Genomic DNA, 17,086 nt, shown 5'->3' on the forward strand with positions numbered 1-17,086 from the left:
CGCGCCGACAACACGCCACCCGGAGCAGCGTCCGCGACCTTCCATGCATCAAACTGAGAGGTAGATTTAGTTTCTAATGACAGTTTGAGATGATAAAAGAGGAGAATTAGAGTTTATTAGACTGTAGAGGGAAACAGAAGAGACATGTTCCGGTGTAGTCTGGTGGTCTGTGGCAGAGGAGTCTCTAAGAGGGTGAGTAACGGTAGATCATTAAATATTAACCCTGGCATGGCTGAGGTCTGATGGAAAGCTTCCTCAAACCATAAAAACGCCTTTGACGAAAATGTGCGCTCCATGTAAGCGCAGATATTGAGGCTGCAGTAGATGATGGATAATAAATCAGAATTTTAGATTTAAAAATGAACGGTAGCCTAGATCTTTATTTTAATGATAAAGACTGAAAATTAAAATACAAATGCTTTTTAGTAGATAGAAGTCTTCTATTTGGAGGGTGTTCTTACTCCACAACCCTGGTGAGATGCTGTTTGCTGCTTGGTTGACTTTTCTAATGGTCTATAAAAAAAACAATCACCAAGTTAATAACAAATAACTTCCTGCTATAAAACAGACAGTACGTTGTGAAGATGGGAGAGTATCAGTCAGAATGTTTGGATTATGTACGGCGGCCCTGAGGGGTCAGTGTTAGTCCAGATTTATTCATCCTCACATCAGCGGTTTTTCTGAAATGTCCAATAAATTTAAATTCATATTTTTTTTTCTAATGACACAAATATCTTGGGTTCTGGTGAGAATTTACAACAACTTTTGGATCATATCACAGAATTCAGTAAAATAAAACTGTAGTTTGACAAAAGTAAATGTTAAATTTGTTAAATTATAAAGTAAAAATCCTGATATTTGGAAACTGTAAATCCAACAATCAAGTAAAGGTAGAGGTGAAGGGTGTAAACACTGAGAGGGTGTGTGAAAATAAAACCCTGGGAGTGATAAAAGACAAAATAAGCTGAAAACTTCACTTAAAGAGACAGGGCCTTTGCTATCAGGGCCCCTCGACTTTGGAACGACCTGCCTGAGGAGATAAGGCTAGCAGATTCAGTAACATCTTTTAAATCACTCCTTAAAACTCACTTTTATAGAACTGCTTTTATGTGACACTTCCTTTAACCTATTTTTATTTTTGCTCTTTTACTCATTTTGCTGTTTTTCCCCTTTTAATCCTTGACCTTTACATACATTGCAACCTCAGTATTCTCTATTTTTAATATTTTACCCGTTCCTTCTTTTCTTTCTGCTTTTAATCTTCTCATTTTTGTTTTATTGGCCCTCAGGATCATCTACGTGCTTCCTGTTCCTTTTAACTGTGCAGTTTGTTTCCTGTTTGACTACCAAGACTTTTCTGTCAGGTTTATTGCTAATTTGTTCTTTGTTTTTTGTGAATCCCTGAGTTCTTGTTGCTGTCATGTCTGTTAAAGCACTTTGTAAACATCTGTTTTTAAAGGTGCTATATAAATAAAGTTTATTTTTTTTATTATTATTATTATTATTATAAAACATGTCCAATTTAAACTGTCTCATTTTCAGTCGTGGCAAAAGCAAAGCATGTTAATAGGGCTGACAGCCTGAAGTTAATTGGTCTATGACCTCATGTTTGACCAAAATCCAATTGGTCGAACAGTTGCACGTGCTACTTTAATTGGAAGAATCCTTTTTTTTTTTTTTGTGGTGAGAAGGGAGACGTCATGTGTTTTTATTTTTTCAGTTATCTAGTGTTACAAAATATAATTTACATAACTCGGGTGCACTGATTGCAATTATCTGGCCGATCACCGATCTCTAAAAAGCCTGACCTGCCGATTCTGATTTTGGCCAATACTGATTTTTTTTATAACTGGCAGCATACACCCTCAATGTTCCAATCTTATTTTATTGAAAAACATTGAACAATACCCGTGAAACAATACAAACCTGTTGTTTTAACTGCACACGAGGTAGTTCTCTCAAATATCAATGAAAAGTTTAGAGCATTGCTGTCCAAACTACTAGATTATATCAGTTCCTTTAGTCTTTCATTTTTCACATTTTAGTAGGTAGAAGAATATGACACCGATCTTATCCACCGATCTTATTTACAAGGATCAGCCAGTCGCCGATCTCCTAAAATTAAGGAAATCGGCACCGATACTGATTTTGGCTGATCGATCGGTGCACCCCTAAACATAACTATGAATATAACTATTCAAATATAATTTACTCGTGCCTTTAAGGGTAATTAATTACAAGTTAAATACCCAGAAAGTCAAGACAACGTCACTAGGACCCTCCCACCAAAGCCTGTGAAGCACGTTTATACTCCGTTTTCCGTTAATTGACGACACGTCAAAAAAGTCAGTGTTGTGGCAACATTTTGTTAAAAAGGATTATTATTTAATTACAACATAAGGTGGTTATACTGCAAAAATAGTCAGATTTTGAAATTCATTTTGGTTCATTTTGAATTTGAAATACCACCTAGATGCACTGACGACATTGTCGGTGATAAGTTTGATGTAGAAATAACATTACGGTTTTTTGTGTTTTTTTTGGTCCGTCCCAGGACTAATCAATTAATTGATGATCTGGTGCAATTTTAGTTGACCAAGTTTTTCTTTGGTTGACTACAGCCCAAGTTTTTAATCAAGGCTCACTCCGCATTTTTAACACTTCCTGGATCTATCTTATTTAAATTACTGTGTGAGGAAACACATGTAGAAGATCACTACAACCAATTTTAATATTGAGGAGAAAAAAACAATTAGAATCATACAGAATGATGTTTAAGGCACACAATAATCAGTTAGTCTCTAAATCTAAAACTTTAACAAATGACAGTTTTACTTGACAGATAATTTTTTCCATTAAGACTGCACAGAACAGATAATGGTAGATGACAGGAACACGCTCGTATCTGCAGAATAAAGCCAGGGAAGGTGACCAACCTGTGAGTTTAATCAGTGCCATATCTGGAGGTTGTACTGTTGCAGATTTCCTCCTTTTACATGCATGTTTTGTCCTCTGGCTGCTCCTTTAACTCTGTTTTTTCCTCTTTAGTTTGCCTCCTCGTTTTCTGGAGAGAGTCTGTTGCCTCCAAATCTCCTGCTGCCCTCAAACCTCATAGATCCTGCAAGATTAAGTGAGTAAAGGCTTTGGTTCCAAGTTTTTACCCTCCTATGTTCCATACCAAGATCAAGCATCTCAAATGTAATATCACATGCCCCTTTTTCATTTTCTAGAGCAGTGGTTCTCAACCTTGGGGTCAGGACCCCTTTGGGGGTCGCAAGACGCTGGGAGGGGGTCTCCAGATGCCTTATAAAACTAAGAATATTTTTTTGATTCCACTGTTGCCACTTTACAGCAATTTTGTCAAATTTTAACCCCTTATCGTCAGTTTTTCCCACCAATTTTAACACATTTTTTCCATTTAAGTCCTATTTTTGTCAGTTTTACACCACTTTTTTCTGCCTGTTTTTGCCACTTCTGAACCAATTCTTGCCACTTTAGCTTAATGTTGCCTCTATTGACCCGTTATTGCTCCTGTTAACCCCTTTTTAGAGCCGACCGATTTATCGGTGGGCCGATAAATTGGGCCGCTTATAGCGTTTCACAGATTAACCAACATCGGCCAAAATGTGGCTGATAGATTAACTTTCTTGCTCCGTGGTGATTGGCTCCTGTCGCTCTGTGTTGTGTCTCCATGCTGAACTCAGCCCGAGTGCCTGGCCCCTCCCCCTCAGACGCAGAGTGCAGCAGCTCTCCCCCACTCAGTGTTGCCAACTTAGCTACTTCGTCGCTATATTTAGCGAGTTTTCAGAACCCTCTGGTGCCTCTTTTTCAAAAAAAAAACAACTAGCGACAAATCTAGTGACTTTTTCTGGTGTGACTGGAGAGTTTTGGAGACTTTGACATGAAAGCACCTAAAGTTGTTGCTTTTCTCACTGAGCAGCTGCTGCCGTGGGCCCCTCTCCATCCGTAAGCACTCACAGGCAGCCTCGTCCTCACGCAGTTCGACTGCAGCAGAGTAGAGGACTAACGCTCGTTTCAGACTGGGAGCGTGTTTTGCTGCTTGTGTGTGCCACGCGTGTCAGCTCCGATTCGGCTTTCACACAGGGCGCTAGTTTTCTGCCTGTCAGCCGCATCTCCCTGCTCTCAAAGCCCTGTCCTTCTTCATAAGTTTTACCTCAGTAAACACCGCCAAAAGCTACTTGATTTAGTGTACAGAGGAAGTGTGTCGGAACTTTTCAAAATAAAAGCATTCTGTACAAGTGAAGGAGTTTCTCTATAGAAATGCTAAACCCGTCTTTTACTTTGAAAAACACAAACCAGAAAAGCATTCATACGGTTTTTATCTTTCCTGTGACATATTCTACCAGTGTGGAGACAGAAAGTTTCACTAATAGTAGATCTTTAGAGAACAGCTTTATAAAACAGGCACATTTAAGCTGGTGGCTTTCCTCAGGGTTATCAAGAATCACATTGTAAACATATTCTATGTGCATATTTGCCACAGCGATGTAAATATGGCTCTTCATTTATAATTTTCCTGTCTAATATCAATCAATCAATCAAACTTTATTTATAAAGCACTATTCATACATAACATGTAACTCAAAGTGCTTTACATAGACAAAATAAAAACATTCCCTCAAACCCACCCACCCCCACCTTTTGCTTAACATAGACAATTAGAGTCATTCCCTCACACCCACACACCCGCAACCACCCTATCCCACTACCAACCACCCCAATATTGTCCACAGCCACAGTATAAGACTATTATACAGTGTTTGAATGTCGTCTAAGTTGCATCTTTGTGAAATAAACAAAGATAAATGCAACTGGTTATTCACATGTCCACATTTGTGTTCATGTACAGTACATATCCCGTGTATATCAATGTTCTTTCATATATCGGCCAAAATATCGGTTATCAGCCAATACATTGGACCAGCCGATATATCAGATATCGGCTTTTTTTTTAGCCCCCAATATCGGCATCAGCCCCAAAAATCCCATATCGGTCGGGTTCTATCCCTTTTTACCACTTTTTATGCCAAATTTTGCCCGTTTTAACCACATTTTTCTATTTGATATGCTGTTTTTTGCTAGTTTAACAAATTTCTGGCAATCTGCCTATTTTTTCTTTCTCAGGTAACCCTTTATTGCCAGTTTATATCAAATTTCCATCCAGCCATTTTGCCAATCTAAAGCCATTCCAGCCACTTTTTAACTCCCTTTTACCACTATTTTTTCCACTTTGACACATTTTTGCCATATTTTTACCATCTTTATCTAATTTTTGCCACTTCTAACCCATTTTTGCTAATTTTAAAATCCAATTCCACCACCTTTTCCACCATTTTTTGCTGTTACTAACCCATTGTAGCAATTTCTAAACCATTTTGATCATTTTTTTTAAAAAAAAGGTATTTGCATTTTTAAGAAGGCTATTTTCTACATGAATTATATAAAACATATTTGTGTCTTTGATAAGAGTGGTTATTTTTTCAGGTTAAATATGAAATATGGATATCACAGCTTAGCTTTACTATGGACCATGGTTTTGCTGACCTCCATGGGCCCCCAGTTTGGCTGGGTGCCAAAAAGCTCTTCCATTTATCCCTCTTTATTCACGGCCTTGTCTGCACATGACTATCCCAAATTGTATTTGCTGTGTTCAACCACCTTCAGGAACAGTGGGGGTCCCTAGTCTCTGGCACCTTTATTTTGGGGGTCCCAGGCTGAAAAGGTTGAGGACCCAATAAAGAGCAATAAAAAGAAGTTAGAGGGAGCAAAATGATAAAAAAAAGTGGCAAAAAATGGTGAAAAGGGGAAAAGTAGGAATAATATGCCAAAAAATGGCTGAAAAGTGACAAAAATGGGGAGAAACTGTGGCAAAAAGGGTAGAAAGTGGCAAAATTTGGGTGAGAAGTCACAAAAATGGTCATAAAGTTGCAAAAACATGACAAAAAAATTGCTGAAAGGTGACTAAAATGGGCAAAAAGTTAGTTTATTTGTCCCCGTAGGGAAATTGGGGTGTGGCAGGAATCACAACATTTGGCAACAGCATACAGTGTCAACACTGATACAGTGTTGTAAATAAGAGCAATGGATGGATATATACAGAGAAAAATAAAGGTTGACAATTAAAGCCAAGTGTGGGAAACAAACCGATTAGTGTGGCTTGCAATGGATAATTTCTGAGGTCAAAGTTTCCCTTTTTTAAGGTTTTCTGGGGGATAATACTTCAAATTAAGACATAAAAGAGCCACAAATCATCACAAGCCACGTGTTGAGTTAACAGAATGTAAAGTGATTTCCTCGCTCTGATTTCCTGCTTTAAACACTGGCTGATTACTGATTACATGAATTATTGTTGTTTCCCTCTGCAGGGAATATTCCTCTTCAGGACAAACAGAACCCTCCTATATGCTCTCATTTTTCTCTTATATTTGCTCTCATATCTTGGCTTTCTAACTCAAAGTTGACCCCATGACCTCTGCCTCTGTCTCCTGTCATGTTTCCTCGAGCAGAGCGTCCTCCTCCTCCTGCCGACTGCTCGCTGCCTCTCCTGAGGAGTTGCGATGCCGTCGTTCCGGCTCACCTGAGCCCCGTCCAGACGTGGGTGGAGACCCTGGAGAGTCGGGACAGTGAGCCGTTGGGCTTGGTTCAGCTCCACCCGGACGTGTTTGCAGTTCCCCCGAGGTAAAACTGGACTCACTTTGAATTTCAGATCTGCTAGGGTTTAATTTCTCCTGTGATTAGTTGCTGATATTCAGGATCTTTGTTATCAAAATGCTGAAAACGTTTGTTAAACCCTGATGAAGTATCGTCTGAACCACCCTTCTTATTCCTCGTCTAATCTGTTTGTTTTCTCTCCTCTCAGGCTCGACATTCTCCATCAGGTTGAAATATGGCAGAAAAATTTTAAAAGAATCGTAAGTTATTGACCCATTTTTAAAAATGTTCCTCTTGAATGTTGTCTGATTGCCTCATGGTGTTGTTCAAAATTTATAAAGCTGATTTAACTTCAAAATAAGATTCAGAATGAAAGAAAGTGTATATTTAAATAAAGTTTTCATCATTTAAAGCCAAACAGAACAGCCAAAAACACAAGTGTTACTACCAAAAGACTTTTATATGAACCATTCATGTCTTTTATCATGATCTTAGATAGTTTGAATGACCTGAATTTTATCAGACTGTTAAACTGTTGTGGTTGAATCAAGCTCCGCCTGTGCATAAAGGAATAGTTTCTGTTTGATAAACCGTCTCTGTGATCGCTCAGTGTGATCAAAGTAACTTTAAATAATAAAAATAATATTTAAACCAACGGTTGTTCTGATCTGTTAGAGCCACGCCCACACAAAGGTGAGGTCAGAAGTCCGAGGTGGAGGCAGGAAACCATGGCAACAGAAAGGAGGTGGACGAGCGCGACACGGAAGCATCCGCTCACCGATCTGGAGAGGAGGTGGGTTAGTTCTGATTTCTGAGGCTGTTTTAAACGACTTTTCTTCATCAGCTGATGTTGAAGCGGCGATGTAGAAGTCTTCTCCTTTATGGTGTAAAAGACTGAACTCAGCTGATGTTTTTTTTTTTATCCCCTCAGGTGGCGTTTCTCACGGACCCAGAGGGCCGACCAGTTATTACTACATGCTACCCATGAAGGTCAGAGTGCTCGGACTCAAAGTGGCTCTGAGCTCCAAGATGGCTCAGGTAAACAACACCTGCTCATAGAGACAAACTATTAAAGGGATTATCATTATAGAGCGGTCATAGCATTAAGATTAATGTGATGATGATGCCTGTTTGATCAACAGAAACAGTTTTTGGCAGTTCTTCCTTTTAATGAACTCAAATTCCAGACAAAGTCCTGCACATGCCCAGATAGCACAAACACATAAGAGCTGTTAGAAAGAGCTCGCTCCTTATTAATTCACCCACTTTTCCAAATGTGCCATTCAGATCTTCATCTCTCTCCTGCTAAAATATGACTGAAGATCATCAGGTTTCTGTGCTTTTTTACCACTGATCATTGATCATTCAGACACACACTGTCTAAGAGCGTGGGACATCCTGACCTCCTCCCCCTGCATACACAGATATTTGAATGATTTATGGTTTGAAAAAGCATCAAAGCTTAAAGATAACTACAGATATTTATGAGAGATAGATAGGTGGTCCATTCAATCATCAAATACTCACATAAGGACATTTCAGGAGTCCTTCTGTGACTCACTGAGATTTAATTCCTTTTTTTTCATATTTTTTAATTCATTTTTTTTGCTCAATGTTTTGCTCGTTTTTTTGCTCGTTTTATTTTGTTCGTTTTTTGTTCATTTTTCTTTGCTTTATCGTTTGCTTTTTTCTCTCCTTATTTCAATAGCTTTTTCTATCATTTTTTCTATGGCTTTTTCAGATTGTTGTTTTTCTTGCTTTTTTCATTCGTTATATTTTCATTAGTTTTTTCAGTCATTTTCCCGTTTCTTTATTTGTTAATTTTTTTTGATCATTATTTCTATTGGGTTTTTTTTAAATCGCTTTTCCATTTGTTTATCCATGAATTTTTTTTATTCGTTTTTTGTTCTATTTTACAAACGTTTTTCCAATCGTTTATTAAATGTTTTTTTGTTTTTTAAATCGTTTTTCTGGTTATTTTTGTCTTTCGTTTTTCCGTTCGTTTCCAATTGTTTTTTCGTTTTCTTGTTCAATTTTTTCAGTTGTTTTCTTGTTAATTTCCTCTTTAGTTTTTTTTGTTCATTTTTTTTGTCTATCATTTTTTCAATCTTCTTTTCTGTCTTTTTTTTCATTAATTTTTCTTTTGTTTTTTCAATAGTTTTTCTTTACTTTTAGCTAATGCCAGCTAATTTAAACAGATACTACAGGAATGTCCTCCATGTTTTAGACTGTGTATTCGTTTTCTCCAATTTCTGATAATTAAAAAGAAAAATCCCCCATCATTGGACGTCTAGGACTGTTTTTGTTGGTATCAAACAGGTTTCAGCATGGTTTGATTTTCAACAGAATCAGCTCTGCTATCAAGCAGCGGGCCATGCAGTGGCTGATGGGAGTATGACTGTTGACTCACTGCTGTCAGTGTGATTTGGGCTTCAGAAGGCACCCCAACAACCACTTTTTTCCTATAAGAGGGCACTTTATCAAGTTTTGTCCCCTCAGAAATCACCGTAGAAGACATTTTGTCTAATTTGCTCACTTAGAGTGCACCTTAGAGTGGGGCTTCCCAAACTTTCAGCCCATTACCCCCGAAATGATAGCACCAGAGACCTTCCCTGCAGGTGGTGAAAGTTTAGGATGCTGCACAAAGCAGGGTTTCCTGACTCCCACTTTGGGAACTGCTGCCTTGGAGGGTACCTCGTCAAGTTATGTCCACTTAGAGGGTGCCCTAAAATGCACTAATTCAAAATTTGCCCACTTGTCAGAATTCTTAAGAGAACTTTGTCTGTTTTTCCATCTGAAAGGACACTATATAGAAATATTCCCAATTAGAGCCACTTTTGCTGCATTTCTTTAAACCTCAGGCTACCAGCAGGTCCATATATAAATATCTTTATAGAGATTCATGTGCATGAGTTTTAGGCATGTAGGCTGCTAAGGATTCATAATGGGCCACAAAATCCTGGGCAGGAGAGGAGCAGGAGGACGGCCAGAGCCAAGCTCTACACATCTCTCGATAGCCAAGGTCAAACTCAGCATTATCTCTCCTGTCCGAGCCTTGGACATCCACGGCCCGACCAGGAGCTCATGGTAACCCCACTACCAGCTTAGGCAGTCCCCTAGGTGGTTCTCACTCACCACATCTACCCCTTACTCCACCCTAAAGATGTGGACTTTAGTTTTTCCAACAGCTTATTGCCTCATGCCCCCGGTAACATGCAAGGACATCCAGAGCACAGCCGGGGTTGTGTCAATCCTCCTTCCTGTCCCTGTGCTCTCAGGTGTTTATCTCCACATCAACGCCTTGATTCAGCCTCAATTTTTGCCCCAAACATGTCTTCAAGTTCTGCACAGAGCTGCAGGAGTTATTTTTGTGTTATATAGCCCAGCCCTTATACCTCCACAGAAACATGAGGTTTTTCAGCTTTAAGTGTTGAATACTGGTATTATCGTCCATTTCTCCAGGACTACCTTCACATCGTGGACTCTTTGAACATCCCGACCCCAGACCCTCAGTACCTGCTGGACCTGATCCGACACAGACACTGGGGGGAGTCGGTACTCATAGTGGACCTGTGAGTATGACTAGAGAGGCTCCTGTGTAACTACATAAAAAAACTTTATTGACTCCCAGCTGTGTTGACAACATTCTGGTTTCTTTCAGAGATGAAGAGATTCCTGAAAATATTCTCCAGGCGACGGCTGATCTGAAGACGGTGAACATAATTCCAGCCATCGGTGAGTTTAAATCGGCTCCTATAGAATGTAAAATAACCTCCAAGAGTGTTGAACCCGAGGTGACGACAGCTTTTGTCTCATGTCATAGGACAGGTGTATTTCAAAACATGAGAATATCATGACAAAGTTCTATTCCTCCTTAGAATAATTGAAATAAAGATGCAGTAATTTTGCAGGCATTGTCACATGGTATAGAGTAGGGGTGTCAAACTAAAGGCCTGGGGGGCCAAATCCAGCCTGGGGAACGGTTAACTCTGGCCCGCAAGATCATATTTCTATTCTAACTGGCCCACCAGTAGGAGGTCGGCAGATTTCCTTCAATATAAAAATGTAAACTTTACCACAATTATTTCAAATTTCCTTGTTTATCCATAAAAATCTGAAAAAGAGTAAGAAAGATTAGATAAAATGTCAGGAATGTGGGAAAAGAGATTTACTTGCATTTTTATTTCATATTTTCAATTTTGCATCTCAGGATTATCACTCAAATCATGATTTTGACTTTTTATTTCATGCTGTGACCTCTTTAACTCATAATTTGGACTGTATATGTCATATTTTTCTTTTAGATTCACAATTTTAAGTTTTAAGTCATATTTTTTATCTTTTCAACTCATTATTTTGGCTTTTTAATCCAATATTTTGTCCTTTTATAATCATGATTTCCAATTTATTTCACATTTTGACATTATAAATTCGTAATTTTGACTTTTCAAGTCATTATTTTGAATTTTAGCTCATATTTTCACATTTTCAACTCCTAAGTTTGGCTTTTTAATCCCATATTTGAACTATCAGACTTGCAATTTAAAATTTTAAGTCATATTTTGACTTTTAAACTCAAGATTTCAAATTTCATCTCATATTTTGACCTTCCAAACTTATGATTTCCATTTTCTACTCATATAATATTTGTTCTTTAAAAACATTTTTTATTTTTAATATTGTGTTCTGACCTTCTAAACTAATAAGATGAACTTTTTCTCTCAGATTTTGAGCTTTTAAACTTACCATTTTAACTTTTTAAAATTTCTAAATGGTTCATCTATATCTCGTATTTTATTACTGGAGCAAATGAGGTTGACCGCTTAAGGCTGTGTTGACCCTAGTAGGCTCTCAGGTTAGACCTAAAACCAGAATCCGACCCCTGCTGGGACTGGCTTTGACACCCCTGGTATGGAGGCTAGAAAAAGAGTTAACCGGTGATGGGTACTTGGTGCTTTCTTTTTTCTTGCCTTGTATGGCGATCGTGTTTCATATGGAAGTTTAAACTATCGTATTCTGAAGAAGCTGATGTTTGTGTTTCAGGTCTGAACGTCCACAGCATGCTGAAACATGAAGCTCTCGTCCTCACGCTGAAAACCGTCAAGTTTCTGGAGGACAAACTGCTGTGGCACGACGAGCGCTTTACCCCTCTGTACCCGTTCAAGCTCCCGTACTCTGGTGTCCCTTAGAAACCACCTTTAAGACCTCCACAGATGTTTTCTTTGTGTTTATTATGTAAAAAGATCATGAATAAATATTTCAATGCTAAAAACAGTCAAAAGTCTGATAAGGCATGTGGAGAGGAAAGGCCTAGAACGGATAAGAGAACTTGTGCGGCAGGACGCCGTTGGCGAGGTCGGTCCTGATCTCCCAGCGCAGTGCTGAGCGTTTCTTCTCTGTTGGCACGACGTAAGTGTTCGGTACGTAGACTCTGCGAGGTTTGGGCTGCAAGAAAAACAAAATATATGTATATATCAGAAACACTTCAACTGCAGCATTCGTGTGGATCAACAGTGAGTTTATGTGAGGGAAATAACAATGAAGAAATTATTCTAGCTGCTGGTCTCTAAAAAAATCTTTTTCATCTGTTTGGACAGAAGTCCGAGATAATCTCTAAGAAAAAATGGCAGAAAGCTCTCCTGAAAATTCAGTAGAAAGCGTGATTTAAAAAAAAAGATATAAATGCAGTCCAGTACAATCATTCTATTGATGCACAAATTAAAACTAGGAACAACTGCCCAACAGCGCCACCTGCTGCTGTTCAGTATGACCTAAATCTGCACAACAGTGGCAGAAGATAAAACACTAATTTTACTTCTTTTTTTTCGGCTTTGGATCAGACCAGGGGTATTCTTGTTAGTATATTTTTTTGTTTTTCATAGTGACTTGGTAGAACTTAATGATACATGTTTATTATGTTTGTTTGATAATATAAATTCCTTCCATTAGTTTTAACCCCCCAAAAACGCTGTAAAATTTTAACTAGAGGAAAACCAACAAAAGTGTATGAGGCCAGGCAAAAAACAAGGAAAAGTCAAAATATCCATTAAAGTTTGTCAAGGACAAATAAAAAAAGTCATACTGAGAAATGTCAAAATAAAGAAAACTTTAAAATGGTTTGATAACATAAAAATATGCTGTGGGTCAGAATTCCTAGAGAGTTTAAAATGTCAATGAAAAGTCAAATAAGGTCAAATCATGAAAAATCCAAAAAGTTGCAGAAAAATATCAGAATGTGGGAGAAATAAAAGTAAAAGTCAATATGTAAGAAATGTTCAGAGCCCTGGAAGGGACATGGGGGGAAAAATTAAAAACGATGGATTTTTTTTCCATTATCGTGGAGCCGTGAAGCTGTGAGGATTGCAACTGGTGGCTGATGAATTTGACCAGGACGCCAGATCCAAGTGTTATGATGAGAGAGCCCCCTTTCACCCATAATTCCCTTCACATGCGTTTCGCTGATAAGAGAGGCGTGCCTGCGACTAAACACTGATTGAAAGTCTTTTTTATTAAAGGCCAATTTCGAGGTATAAATCAATGAATTTCCCTCAGGGATGCTCACCCTCCATTGTTTTGGTGGATTTAACTTGGACGTAGTCCCTGCTAGGTCATTTCAGTCTACTTTTGAAAGATCTCACAAAACCTAACCTAAAAAGTTGAATTTGGAGAAAAGTTAACATGGCACCCCAGATGGCTTTGTTTTACTCGATCCATCTGGTAAACCTTCCATAGACGGTGTTTGAGGTTTTTTTTTCCCCAAAGGCTCTGCCCTTTCCCAGAGGGTGATTGGATGAATGTTCTGTCTGTCACATCTTTACGGGCCAATCAGCGCAACAAAACGTGACGTAGCCACGACTGAGGAGTAAACTCCATAGAGAACTGCATAACGGTAACCATGGCAACTGTAGACATGTCAGTACACGACCCCTGTGGTTTTTGAAAAGAAAACAACTCACTGCTGTTCTTTGTTCTTCTTTTAACGAAGAAATGTCGTCAAGTTCTGGTAAAACTGGCGCTTTAGCAGCATCCACACTAATTTCTTCTGCCATAACTGCACCGGCCTCTTGTTGCTGCTTGCTTACGTCACGACTTCGCCGTGCCTGAAAGTACTGCCCCTTATCACTGATTGGTCCTGTCACTTTCTAACCAGGCCCAAACGGTTCAGGCCGGAGCTTTGCAAGATGGATTCACCAGTGAGAAACAGAAATGGGCGTATCCATCTGCTTTGTAAGGTTAGAGAAAAGTAAAAACAAAGACAGAACAACTCAGAATAGTTATTTAAGTACTGAGGAGAAGTCTCGAGAAAGTCGGAATATTCAGAAAAAGCCAACATCCTGAAAAGTTGCAACTCCAAGAAAAGTTAAAAATGATGAGAAAAATTCCAAATATCCAGAAAAAATGTGATGAGATGACGAAGAGTTTAAATGTGAAGAAGAGGCGAAAATGTCAGGAAACATTAAAATACTGAGGAGAAAGTCAAATGTCAAGTAGAAAAATCAAACAGTCACATCTTTGAGAAAAGTCAAAATGTTAAGAATAAAGCCATCTGTGAAATACTATTCTAGTATTTGTCTTTACATTTAAATTTCATTGACTTTTGCAGAAGTGTGAGGTAAAATTTCTCATTTTCCCCCTCATGCACCCAAATACTCTTCCATAAAAACGACTCTAAGGACAAAAACTAAACAAGAATAGGTATAACCATGGGGTGATCCAAACAGATTTAAATGCAGTTTTTTCTACAGAGAAATTCTCATGAGATACTCACAGGTGGAGGCTGGTACGCGAGCTGTTCCTGAAAAAAAAAAAAAAAAAACAAATCAGTGAGAAAACCAGCATGCCATTTTCAGTCTCAAATGAAGAACTAAACAGCAAACATGTCAAAGGATTTATGAGTCATCACTTTTCCACCCAATTCCTCTTTTTAACCATAAATTATTTGAATTTTACAACTTTCACTTTGAGCCCAGAATGAAAGAATCTTTTCCGCTGAGTAGGAGATAAATCTTCCTACCTGTATCTCCCGGCGGATCGCTTTCCTGTCCGACTCTCCAGGAAGTTTGAACATTTCCCAGAACTGCTTGTACTGGAAATATCTGCAGAGGAAATAAGGAGTCAGACGTTTGAGCGATGGAGGAATCGTGGATGTTTTAGTACAGTGGTTCTCAACCTTGGGGTCGGGACCCCCCTAGGGCAGGGGTCATCAAGTAAATTTGCACAAGGGCCAGATTTCAGTTTTGACAGAAACTCTGGGGGCCAGACTTTCAAACAAACAAAAATTAAATACATATTTTGAGCTTATTAACAACACTTAGTATTTTCATTCGAATCCTAGAGAATGGACCTCCCCAATTGTGAGTTAGCACCAATATTTACCCATTTTTGACACTTTTAAATCCCTTTTCACTGTTTCATTCGGCCATTTCTGCAACATTTTTTGCCACTCTTAACCTCTTTTGATCATTTTTGACACTTTTTGCCCATTTGACCACTCTTTAACCCCTTTTCACCACTTTGCCAGGCTATTTTTGGTATATTTTCGACACTTTTAGATCTTTTTTTATACTTTTGCCAATTTTTGCCATTCTTTAACCTTTTTGACCACTTTTCCTTCACGTTTTATCCCCTTTGTGCTACTTTTTTCAATTTTTTTTTTGGAACTTTTCAACTATTTTTGCCACTTTTCATCTATTTGGTCACTTTTGAACCCCTTTTCATTACTGGGTTTGCACCATTTCTGCCACTTTTGACCCATTAATGATACTTTTTGCCCCTGTATACCTCTTTTACCAATTTTTGCCACATTTTAACCTCTTTTCACCACTTTTCCAGCCCATGTTTGTCCCTTTGTGCGACCCCACAACACATTTTGCTGCTGTCTAACCCCTTTTCAACACTTTATCTGGCAGTTTTTGCAACATTTCCACCAGTCCTAAACCACTTTTTGATACATTGTTTTTTTTTTTTTTTTTTTTTTTAAACAGAAATTCACTTGTCAGCCATTGTAAGCTATTTTTAAAACTAACAACAAAAAACAACTACTAACAATTTTTGGGTGCGTTTAACAGCTGAAGACATCTGAAGTGAAGGCAAATCTTCTTTTCCTCCTTTTCTGAATTTAATGATCTTCTGGGGGCCGGATAGGAAGCTTTGGGGGGCCTGATATGGCCCTCGGGCCACAAGTTGATGATCAGTGCCCTAGGGGGTCACAAGACACTGAGAGAGGGTCACCAGATGCCTTAAAAAACTAAGAATATTTTTAAAATGACACTGTTGCCACTTTACACCAATTTTACCATGTTAACCCTTTTATGTCACTTTTTAACATCAATTTTTCAAATTTTGGAACATATTTGCCTCTTAAAACCCATTTTTGTCTGTTTTAAACCCTTTCCATCACCTTTTTCTGCCAGCTTTTGTCACTTTTAAACCAATTCTTGCCACTTTCAGACTACTGTTGACCCATTATTGCCACTATCAGGCACTTTTTGCCCATTTTAACCACAGTTAACCCATTTTTGCCACTTTAAATCAAATTTCCATCCCATTCCACCTAATTTCCCCCATTTATTTGCACTTTAAAGCCATTTCAGCCACGTTTTAATCCCATTTTACTACCTTGTGCCTGTTTTTTCCACTTTTTACCCATTAATGTTCTTTAAAAATCCAGTTTCACCACTTTTCCTCCATTTTTGCCATTATTAACCAATTTCATGTTCATTCTCTACAGTACTTCGTATTCCTGTGCCTGAAAGCATCAGTAATTGGCTGATAGGAAGTTCACAAATGATCAGCTGAACATAATAAAGTGAATGGTGAGTTTTCTGTTTGAGTTCAGGAACTCTGATAAATGTCAGGTTTTGACTCACTTGGCCACTGGATCTGTCTTTTTTAAGGTTTGCTGATTCATCACTGGTCTGATGACTGAAAGGAACAAAAGTAGAGAGAATAGTTAAAGACAGTCTAGAATTAAAAAGATGAAAATAAATCAGGTCTGCTGTTTGCTTACAGGATTTTGGTTTGGGTCTGATGTCGCCGTCGCTGTGAGATCGAGTCTGTTCCAAAAAAAACAAACAAAAAAAACATTTAAAGAACATTTGATGGATTCTGGTCACAGATAAACCTACCTTCGTCAGTGATTATAAGGTATCAGACTACATTACCCACCATGCCTCTGATGTAGGAATCGAAGGCGCTCATAGAGACGGAGCTTGGCGTGTCGCTGTGACCGCTGACATCTTCATCCTCTAACTCGCGCTGAGCCGACGGGGATAAACGAAGATCCGCCAGCCGCTCCTCCAGACAGCTCGCTGCGTCTGCAGACACACAAATATCAAAAACATATTAATGTATGTTTAAATAAACAATAACAGACTGACCATCTGAAATTCAGTCGAATGCCAGAGGGAGCGCC

General features: G+C 38.5%; 2 protein-coding genes across 2 annotated transcripts in view; one reads left to right on the top strand and one right to left on the bottom strand.

Annotated features, from left to right (window-relative positions):
- mrpl4 (mitochondrial ribosomal protein L4) lies at positions 1–11,935 on the top strand. The gene is made up of 9 exons (XM_041784225.1): positions 1–192; positions 3,049–3,130; positions 6,528–6,699; positions 6,881–6,932; positions 7,348–7,465; positions 7,604–7,710; positions 10,135–10,244; positions 10,334–10,407; positions 11,716–11,935. Exons 1-9 carry the CDS (start codon positions 145–147, stop codon positions 11,859–11,861), a joined length of 909 nt encoding a protein of 302 aa, XP_041640159.1. The 5' UTR covers positions 1–144; the 3' UTR covers positions 11,862–11,935.
- Positions 11,887–17,086, bottom strand: part of hyls1 (HYLS1 centriolar and ciliogenesis associated) — an 18,840-nt gene continuing 13,640 nt past the window's right edge. Inside the window, exons 7-12 of the mRNA XM_041784224.1 lie at positions 16,840–16,988; positions 16,682–16,727; positions 16,542–16,596; positions 14,687–14,768; positions 14,441–14,467; positions 11,887–12,117 (exon numbers count right to left, since the gene is read on the bottom strand). Coding sequence (XP_041640158.1) covers positions 11,983–12,117; positions 14,441–14,467; positions 14,687–14,768; positions 16,542–16,596; positions 16,682–16,727; positions 16,840–16,988 — 494 coding nt within the window. The 3' untranslated portion in view covers positions 11,887–11,982. The remainder of the gene's footprint in view (positions 12,118–14,440; positions 14,468–14,686; positions 14,769–16,541; positions 16,597–16,681; positions 16,728–16,839; positions 16,989–17,086) is intronic.

Source organism: Cheilinus undulatus, linkage group 4, assembly GCF_018320785.1.
Source record: "Cheilinus undulatus linkage group 4, ASM1832078v1, whole genome shotgun sequence".
NCBI lineage: Eukaryota > Metazoa > Chordata > Actinopteri > Labriformes > Labridae > Cheilinus > Cheilinus undulatus.

Bases quoted from the DNA above. Each gene is read 5' to 3' on its own strand.
- mrpl4 (XM_041784225.1), top strand. From the start codon at position 145: ATGTTCCGGTGTAGTCTGGTGGTCTGTGGCAGAGGAGTCTCTAAGAGG. The intron at 6,933-7,347 runs GTAAGTTATTGA...CTGATCTGTTAG, and splicing joins AGAAAAATTTTAAAAGAATC to AGCCACGCCCACACAAAGGT. The intron at 7,711-10,134 runs GTAAACAACACC...CCATTTCTCCAG, and splicing joins TGAGCTCCAAGATGGCTCAG to GACTACCTTCACATCGTGGA.